We start from the raw sequence: 10,540 nt of genomic DNA, 5'->3' as shown, positions 1-10,540 counted from the left end.
TTCTTCAGAATCACTCACAAAATGAAGGGTGTGGAAGAACAAAAATTATTCTAAACCTCCAATTCATTAACCTTTGAGTCGTAACACACAATATTCTATCTCCTTTGGCAATTTAAAAGATACACAGCCAAGAAGAGTTTATGAATTAGGGTTCCCAACTTCTAACCCTACACTCCAAACCAATAATTGAAAAAAAAGCACTCCCATCAGCAAGACTGGAAAGACAAAGCCAATGGAAGGTGGTAGTGGTGGTGGTGCTGGCGGTGGCGGTGGCGATCATTTTGCCCATCGTGTTGGTCGGATTCTTTCTTGATCCGCCACCGGAGCTGGAGAAAGTCGTCGACCGAGCATGGGAGCCGGAGCGGGCCATTGGCATGGTAGCCATAGACTTCTTGAGCCTTGTCCAAAAGCTTCTTGAAAAGAGGGTGGTACAAATAGGAAATTGGAACCACAAAACGTTCTATTCTTCCATCTTCCTCCTCTTGCAACCCTACTTCCACTGCCAACCATCCTTTCTTCACCTTCATCTTCTTCCTCTCACCCATCTCTTTTTTTTTTTTTTTTCCTTTTTCTTTTTCTTCTTGCTTCTTAATTCTCGAAGCTCTAAAGGACACATATTTATATATATACACACATAGAGAGAGGAGAGAGATAATATAATGGGAATTTCGTTTTCTTTAAGAGATTGTCAAATCGAATCATGTGTTGATTGCTTTTTGACTTCTCCATTTTTGTTGGTTATTTCGTTTATTATTTTGGAGAAGAAGATGGTGAGAAGGCGCGTGTGCCTCTCCACTTTCCCTAACATTTGTTCCATTTGATGAAAAAGAAAAAGAAAAAGAAAAAGATATATATATATATATATATATATTCTAGTGACTTCTTTTCTTTTGTTTTGTTTTTTAATTAAATGTTTTTTTATTAATTTTTTTTAATGCAACAAGTAGAGTAGGAGAATCAAACTCATGACATCTTGATCGGAGATACATGTCAATTACGGTTTAAGCTCAGTTCAGCGTTTAATATATTTATTTAATGATATTGTTTAAAGCTGTGTGGTAGGTTGGGTGCCTACATTTTTCAATTAATTTATGTTCCAGTTAAAGATGGTTAATTGAATGTTTAAGTGATTTATGGAATAAGATTCATAAATAATAATACCTAATGGATAATAATGGCCAATATATCTATTTTTTAATGGGGTGGGTAAACAAGTCTTTTCATTTCTTTTTCTTATTTGGTCTGCGAGACTTTATTTTAATATGGTATTTTGTCAAATTATCATTGGTTATTCCAATAATTTGTTATGGTATTTACAACATAAACCTGTTAGAACTGAAGAAGGTAGAGCTGAACTGAAGAAGGTAGAGCTTGATGAACGTCATTCAACTAACATGAGTATAGTTCAACAGTCAACACACATTTTGTTCATCTTTTAAAGGTGGAAGATTCAATTACAACTATGCCCGCATTTGTTTTACTAAAAAGAAAAAAAAAAGAACTAAATTTGTAATTCGACATTAAATTATCTATAAAAATTTATATATGTAAAGACTAAAATAATTTTCCATACAGTAATTAGGACTTAAAACACAAAACCGTTTTGGGTAATGTTAAGTTTCTTGTTTTTTCTTTTTCAATCAAGAAAAACATAATTATCTTGGATAACTATTTCAACTTGTTTTTGGTTCTTACTTTTTTATTGTACACAAATATGTTTTGATAAATATGTTTTTTGTTTCTTGTTCTTAAAAATTTTAAATGAAAAAAAGTAAAAATTTTAAATAAAAATAATTTTTCAAATTAAATATTCAAAATTTCTATGTTATATGTATTTATTTTTATATGTATTATGCTTTTTAAAGTCAAGAATTATAAAATAATGCTTTTATCTATATTTTGGAAAAGAAAAAAAAATTGAAAACAGGAATATTGGAAACTTAGGGTCTATTTTGATAACCTTCCCGTTTCTTCTTTTTAGTTTCTCATTTTTTGTAGACAACTATTTATGTTATTGTTTCATGTTTAGGTTTCCAATTTGCTCCAAAACATAAATAAAAATATTGTTTTGTCATTTTTTAATCTATTGGTATTGGAGGTCATGTAATTCTATTTTTCTTTATTGAAAAAGGAGGAAACAGAAACGAGAAACGAGAACGTTTACCTAATAGACCATTTTGTTACCTTCAAAATTTCTACACAATTTTGAAAAAGTTTCTTAAAAATTAAAAACGAGAAACAAGAACAGTTACTAAACACTCATGTTCCTAAAAAATTTAGAAACCAGAAACAATAAACGTTAACATTACCGAGCAGATTCACAATCAACAAAATATGGTAGGAAAGCAAGGTTTAGAGGAGAACTAATATTGAAAAGAAAAAGAAGAGCAATAAGTTGTTTGTTGTGTGGTGGAGGGAGAAAGGCATTGATAAAATTTCAACGGTTTTGGGTCCACAGATTCTATATCCCGTACAGTCCAAGTGATACTTATGGATGAGGACATGAAAATGGAAAGTTAGTGGAGAAAAAAAGTTGGTCTGTGAAGGGACCCCAATTCCACTCAAACCAAAGCCATTTTATGGATTCCCTAATCTCTCTCCCTCAACAAGTTTGGCATTTGTAATCAAGTATATGCCCTTTGTGCTTCTTATCCTTTATGCTATCTATATATTTCCTTTTAAATATGAGTGTTCAAAAAATTCAATGACCCGAACGACCAGATCAACTCTTCGATTGGATTCAAATAATAAAAGCTCTACGAGTTTGGTTGGTTTAATGGTTCACCTAAAATAAATTTGGATTAAGTTGAACCAATCTGAACTTATTATTCCTCATTATGTATAGATATATTTATTGTAATTTTATTTCGTTCAATAAATTTTTTAGGGACTATTTATTCTCCAACAACTCTTAAATGTGACTTTTCAGGTTTGTGAGGGTAATTTTTTACCATATAAATTGAGATTGCCTTACGGATCTTGATTCAATGTTAGAAAATGTTTAAAATATTAGCACTTAATTACTTTATTGTTATATAATATTTTGAATGAGTGACTCAAATAATTAGAAGTAGACCAATCCAAATATTTAATGGTTGTTGGGGTTGAATAAAATTTACAACCAGAACAATTGAATCTAGTCTAAAAGGTACTTCAACCCAACTCATGAACACCCTACCTTTCAAATGGTTTCTTTAGTTGGGATCATGGATTAGGGACTGATTAAGGAGCTCTTTTGTGTTTAAAGTATAATTAAAAAGCCCCATTGGTTGAGTTAAAGAAATTCATTAAGATAGGATTATGCTAAATTATCTTGAATGATAGTCAATATATAGGCCTTTTTTTTTATTTTTTTTTTAAGTTCCGCGTAGCATGTGAAGATGAGAATTTGATTAACTTCTATAACCTTTAACCTTTTGATCAAAGATATATGTGTTGACCAATTGAGCTATGTTAAGGTTGACAATAAATATATAAAATTGGAACCAAACAGTTCGTTTATTACTCAAATGAGAAGAGAACCAAGCTCTATGAATCATGCATGACATGTTTCCAAAATTAAATTTAGCTTTCATTAGTGTGTAAGGACTGTCATGATGTTTGATGTTTGTTTTTGAAGATGCCAAATGACATCCACAAATATATTTAACAAAACCTATGCAACATGGTATCAAAATTATTACACTAATCTTAGTACTAGGAAGAAGTTGAGAGGACCATTGAATTCTATGGGCTCTCAATATGATTGCCTATAGTTGGAAAATCATTCTTCTAGCTATAAGATGCATAGCATAAGGCATATAGCCACTTAATCACAACTTTAAGTGGTGAGATTTCTCTTAAATATGCCTTTGATAAACTCATATTTAGCTTAAATCATCTCGACTTAGACCCAATAGTACACTCTACCTCACCTCACGTCAAGTACCTCTGAGCCTACGATGATTGTTTTTTTTATGTTTGAAAATCCGAGAACCTTTCTATCACCATTTATATTAAAATTTGAGATCGTACACTTATGGTATCACATCTCAAAAGAAACTTGAAAGATATATTTGTAATTCAATAGAGAAAAAAAAGTTATTTCATAAAATAAAGATTCCAAAATTTAATAAAGATAGATTCCATATAATTTTTAGATTCACTAGCCTAGATAAAAAAAAAAAAACCTCTATTTCATATAGTCAATCCTATACTTTTTAAATTAATAGATGAATTGAAAAGAAAAAATGTGAACAATTGAGATAATTATAATTATAGGTGCGTTAATTCAAGCATAATTTAGTAGAAAAAAGAAGTCATTATTATCATCACAAAGGTGGATGATTTGATACTCTCGACCTCTGTAATTTTTTAAGGCAAACAAAAAAAAGAGTCATATAAGCTCAAATCCATCTCTCTCTATTTGGTATGGTTGCCTTAGCCTATACTTAAGTAGGAAATAAGGCATCTAATGACATCAACGAGTTAGATAGTGAGATTCCACCGAGACGTGTGTCTATTTAAGCTCATATATCTATATTAATTTTGTCAAGGATTTTGTTGGGTTGGCTAAAATCTAATTTCTTGTAGTGCGAATATCGTTTTCATTTAACTTGAACTTGTATGGTGCTTGTCATAGATATCTTTGACGATCAAGTTAAAAAGTTGTGGTGGCAAATAATATGGAGACTTCATTGTCTTTTTCCCTTAGATAATCAATCTAACATAAGGGAGAAGGACTTCTTCTGCTTTACAACCGGAATAAGGAACCTTAGAATGAACCCTACCTGTCGATCAAAAAACTTCACATGACACTTCACAATTTGTTGGAGTAACCAATACTCTTGAAGTAACTATTTTTTTTGTTAGCTTTACGAGCTTCAATCATATTATATATTTTGATGATAATAAATTTTATTCACTAATGACTTTAGTATTTCTAATTGTCCATAGTGTAGAGCTTCAAATGATGATTTCAATGTCTTTCAAATCACTCAAATCAGAGTTCAAACGAAGAAGTTATGATCAAAACAAGTCAGGAGAAAAAATCCTACGTGGTGAGTGATATGGACAAGTGGACCACTCATAAGTTGACATGTGGCATCAATAAGACACACTTATGTTGACATGGCTTCCAACAATCAAACAAATGAGAAAATGACATGTGGCGCTTGTTGAAAAATATATGTTGTATATATAAACTGTGTAATACTGGCAAATATATTACAACGTAATTGGCTACAAACAATACATGAACACCAAAACGTAATAAATATATTCGATACACGCTTCAATAGCGCTGACCTGAATACAATTATTCGGTCTGCATAAGTTGCTAGTAGACTACAGCAATCGTCTCAGTAGGATACAACGACTAACTCCAGTAGAACATCAACCTCAAATTACTCGAATCTGGCAGAACTTTTAGATACTTGCTATCAACGCACAAACAAGAACAACACACAAAAGAAGAGAGAATTTTTGTGAGAGGAGGAGGAACTCAAATGAGAAGGCTTGATTTCTAGAATGAGGAAAACCACAGTTATATATAGTTATTGTCCAAATATATAACCTCTTACACAAAATTAAACACGTATGTAATATTTTTACATAGGTAACTTTAACACATAAATGTAAAAAACTTCTCACTTGAGAACTAACTTAAGTTTAACATATATGTGTTTTTAACACATAAATTTACAAATGTGTAACTTTGTAACTTTAAAGAGGCAAAAAGAAACAAAAACAACAAATGAACTAAAGAATTTGTTATGTAATTAAATTCCTTAATTTCATTCAAAATTCACTTTCTTTCGCACATTAAAAATCCAACAATCCCCACAAGAAAGAAAGTGAGACAGACAAAATACGACCGAGACGTTTAAAACATATAGATAAGTTATACGTCAGGAGATGCGTCTTTTGGACTTGAATAACCTTCCTTAGTGAATATCTATCGAATTTACCGAAGAAATAGTAAGAACTAGCCCTAGAACTATCATTCTCATGATAAATTGAGACAACAAATATCACACATAACTTTTCTTGTATCTTTGAGTTCTATACAGTTGTGTCCATTTTGGTCATGGACAAGATTCCAAATTCATGAGAGCTTTAGAGAACACAAGCTATTTGAAAAGTTCTCATAGAACCGACTCAATTCTACTCTCACATAAGTGATATTGATTAAGAGTATTCTGACACTATCCTTCTTGTAATCAAGATATCAATATAGCCTTAACATCAACAACATCATAGAAATGGGAAGAAACTATAAGTTCTTAGTGTGTCAACTATGAATTATCCAACTAGTTTGCCTATTGAACCTAGATCTTGGGATCTCCAGTCAACTAGATTAGGTTATCCACAGATACTTCATTTCATAGGTTTTAGTCCAATTTCCCTTGATGTATATGCAACTTGCTCTCTCTTGACAATCCTTTCGTCAAAGGATTTGCAACATTATCTTTTGATTTTACATAATCAATGGAAATTATTCCACTAGAGAGCAATTGCTTGATAGAATTATGTCTACGTCTTATGTGTCGTGACTTCCCATTGTAGACATTATTTTTAGTTTTCATTGAGGCTGCTAAGCTGTCACAATAAATACATATAGTATTTATAGGCTTTGGCAATAATAGAATATCTTCAAGAAAGTTTCGGAGTCATTCTACTTCTTCTCCAGCTCTATCAAGAGTTATAAACTCTTATTCCATAGTAGATCGTGTGATACATGTCTGTTTAGAGGATTTCCATGACACAGCTGCTCCACCTTGTTGGGTTTTATGTCCTAAACTCGTGATTTATAAACATAAAACAAATATTTATTCAATAAAGTTGTTATCGATGTTTCTCTTAGAATTGCATTAACCCAAATCCAATAAACTAACATCTGAGGTTATGTCATGTAACTGGAACAGTATATAATAGATATACAGTATATATTTAAATATATAGTATCTATGTAACGCCCCGTGTTACTCAGGTTGGATTTAATCTCGACTCTTGAGATTTTAACTCAAATTTACTTCTTATTAAAATATTTTACCTTGTTTTATTTTTATTTTTATTTAATTATATAGTTTTGAAGTGACGTGATTTTGTTTAACTCAAATAGCTGTGGTGTGTTCGGTTGGGCTTTTTTTTTGTTGGGCATTGAGTTAGGGAACTTAGGGATTTGTTTACTCCAACCCATGGGCCTATCCTTGGGAAAATTTGGGTTTTTAGGGTTGGGACATAGTGAATTAAAAAAAAAGGAAAAAGAAACCTAACCCTTTTCCCCCACTTTCACGTGTTGCCCCCCAAGGAAACAAAAAAAGACCTTACCTCTCGTGTTGCCTCACGACCACCGTCAGCGGCCTCTCCGGCGAACCCACCCTCCGACGACCTCACCCAGCGACGGCGCGACAGCTCTAACCCACAACAACAGCAGGTGCGGCGGCTTCCGTTCGTGACAGCAGCGCTACGGCAGACTGAGGCGTTTTGGGAGCAATTCTGGCAGCTCGACGTCTGAACAGTCGGGCCCGCGTCCCTTGGTGGCCGGAAACCTTGGTTACGAGTTTTCCCACGGTGCACTACAATATTGGTACTAGTTGGCGTGTTTCCATACTGTAGAAAACGCAAACTGCAGTTTTTATCGGTGTTCGGCGACTACCCACGTCCGTTAACAGCCCGATCTATGCAACCCACGCCCCATCGAGTTAGATCTAAGTTACCCGCACATGAACGAAGTCTATTTTGGCGGTAACGAAACATTCAAAGCACCTTAGAACGGATTTCGATGGTTAGAATTTCTATTTTAATTACTGTTTTTGTCTCTTGATGCTTAGGTGTTGAATCGACGCATGGTTTGGAAGCATAGCAGTTTGTAAGTAGCACGAAAGGGCGGGTGTGTGCGTCAATGGGTGCTAGCAAAATGGTTGCTTGCTCGATTTTTTATTATATTTGTGCATCTCATGTTGTAAAAAAAATTGTAGGCCATGGAGTGAGGGCTCGTGGGTGTTATTGATGGCTGCATTCGTTCTGAAAATTGTTTTGAGGATAAATTATGTGTTTTTCTTTTATATCATGTGCTGGAAAATTGTTATGAAAAGTGGTGACATCCTCGATATGTTTTTTCTTTATGATATTATGTGCTGAAAATTTGTGTGTGATATGGTAGCATTCTCGTGACGCGGCTCACCGTGTTATTGGGTGTTGAAATTTATTTTTATGATAGGTTGGGATACTCTCATTGTGTTCGTGCATAGTAGAGAGTGAAGACAAATGTTGTATGGATTGGTTGGGCTTCTTGCTGTAGTTCTACTTGTAAGGGGGACCCTGGGTTTCGAGAATGGTTACTCTTGTATCTGGTTATTTTTATATTTTATTTTATGGTGTAGAAAATGCTAGGAATTGGTTGTTGAGACTTGTAACCATGAAATGCATGTTGACTCTTGGCTTGGATTATTCTATTTGGGGTATATTATGGTGGGAATATTCTGAACATGGCCAAGTTGTGTATCCTTGAGATTGTAACGCATTGATGTCCTGTGGAGTGGCTTGGTGTGGAAAACTGTTATGGTTGTTTGGTTGAGAAGTAGTACTTTAGTCTCAGCTGGGACAGTGAATGAAACGTTGAATCTAGTTATTAGCACGTCACTACTGGGTGTTGAGGCTCCGGGTACAAAGGGTCGGAGGTCGATAGGCCAGTCCTGGTAGAGAGGAATGTCGAGGCTCCGAGTACAAAAGGTCGGGGGTCGGCATGATGAGTCTTTTGCGGATAAGTGTTGGGCTTTGACGTGGTGATGGTTAAGGACCAACACGCTGGTAGTCGTCGAGACCTTGGGGATAAATGTCAAGGGTTGACGCACAGTTCAAGGCCTTGGGGATAAATGGCAAGGTCGAACACCAAGCTTCTGTAGAGGAGTGTCAGACCCTTTGGGATAAATGGCAAGGACTGATGAAATTTGAAGAGTTAGACTTGGAGGACTAACATGACATTAGGTTAGGAATTTCGGTTCAAGGTCTTAGGGCTAAATGTCAAGAATCGATGCAATTCGAAAAGAGTTAAACTGGGAGGATTAACTTAGTGTACTGGGCAGAAACAGTGTGAAGGAGTTAGAGTTCAGCGGGCCGTGTGGCCTGAGTGGCATGAGTCTTGATATCTTGGGTGTTTGTGCACGTGTGATTATTTGACTGTTATGGCCTTCGATGCTTGATTTCTAGTATCGTTTTCTGTTATGATTGTTGTGGTTAGTATGCATGATGTTTTGTGAATAGTTAGTGAGAGTTTAACTTATATACTCTCCCTCCTCTACCTTAATTGTTTCAGGTGTAGAACAAATCCCTGGTCGTGGTGATGACATGGAGAAGCTTGTCCGAGAAAAGACCATTAGGCTGCGAACTTTTGTTTAGGGTAGTGGGTTATAAATTTTGATTGTTGGGAGCATTGAGGACTTGTTGTTAGCAGTAAACTAGTTATATTGTTGTTTTGAAGCATTGGACGATTTTTCAGATGATTCGTTGTTTTACTTATTTGAATTTTTTTTTCTTTTTTTTTTATTGTTTAACTAGGATGGTTGGACATTGGAATGTTCCTTTATTTTTATGGATTTTCTAGCCACTGAGGCAGACAGATTTTCTCTTAGAGATTGATTGAAGTATGGAATCTCCTCGTTGTTTTTATAATAAGATGTTTTATGTTTTGTTTTGGGTAGGGATTGAACAGGGAGCTTGATAACATTACCTCAAAATAATTGTTGAAATTCAGTGTCGTTACAATATATATACCGTATATATTCGATATACAAGTGGATAATATTCCAGTAGTAACCTAAAGGGTCTATAGTATATGGATAAGGTTAGGTAGCTTATCCTGGTAACACTATGGATACGACCCACTTTATAATAGTTACAAATGACTTTATCCATGTCATTCGTGTGGAGACATGCAAATGGGGGTACCGTATACAATGAGTTTGTATAAGACAAGACCGTGAAATAATTAATATTTAGCTGTAACACCGTTAGATAATAGATTAATATTTCAATAGGATGACCAGGTAACTCGATCTTAATATTGAGCGAGTTACGAACTCTGGCCTATAAGAGATCATCCTTTGATTTGTATGGGTGAGAGTGACCCAGGTTGCCGACTCAATAATCCTATCATTTTGGGGGCGAGACCGAGTAGGGAGTTGGGAACATAACTTCACAAGATAGAATTCACTCCTCCCCGACTTTAGGAGAGTAGATGAGTGTTCCCTTTAGTGCTACTTAGAGAATTGAACAAGAGGCCCCACCCTCTTACTAGCCCGGAAGAGACTTTCGGTTATTGGTCGGACCATAACCGTGTTGTTCATTGGAGGAGCAGTTGTATTTAAGGAGCATGATGTAACTTAGGGGTAAAATGATAATTTGACCTAACTAAAGTTACGGGCACTCGTGAAGGATTGACTTGCAATGGTCGTACATTCGTGGAAATGAAAATATTTTACAGTGAGAAGAGTGCAGCTACGGGTCTTTAGTGGAGTGACCTACAGTGAACGAATGTTGATTAACTCGGTTAATGAGT

General features: G+C 34.7%; 1 protein-coding gene and 1 long non-coding RNA gene across 2 annotated transcripts; one reads left to right on the top strand and one right to left on the bottom strand.

The window, feature by feature from the left end:
• Positions 1–206: 206 nt before the first annotated feature.
• Positions 207–545, bottom strand: LOC111022073 (auxin-induced protein 6B). The gene has a single exon (XM_022299235.1). It carries the CDS (start codon positions 543–545, stop codon positions 207–209), a length of 339 nt encoding a protein of 112 aa, XP_022154927.1.
• Positions 546–7,187: 6,642 nt separating this feature from the next.
• On the top strand, positions 7,188–9,613 carry LOC148213237 (uncharacterized). The gene is made up of 3 exons (XR_015791738.1): positions 7,188–7,728; positions 7,815–7,852; positions 9,299–9,613. It is a non-coding gene; the product is annotated as an uncharacterized LOC148213237 (long non-coding RNA).
• The last annotated feature ends 927 nt before the right edge of the window (positions 9,614–10,540 follow it).

This window comes from Momordica charantia, assembly GCF_013281855.1.
Source record: "Momordica charantia cultivar OHB3-1 chromosome 1 unlocalized genomic scaffold, Mcharantia_2.0 BLBB01000001.1, whole genome shotgun sequence".
In the NCBI taxonomy this organism is placed as follows: Eukaryota; Viridiplantae; Streptophyta; class Magnoliopsida; order Cucurbitales; family Cucurbitaceae; genus Momordica; species Momordica charantia.
Note: the sequence above shows the minus strand (reverse complement) of the source record. Positions and strands in the feature narration are given on the sequence as shown.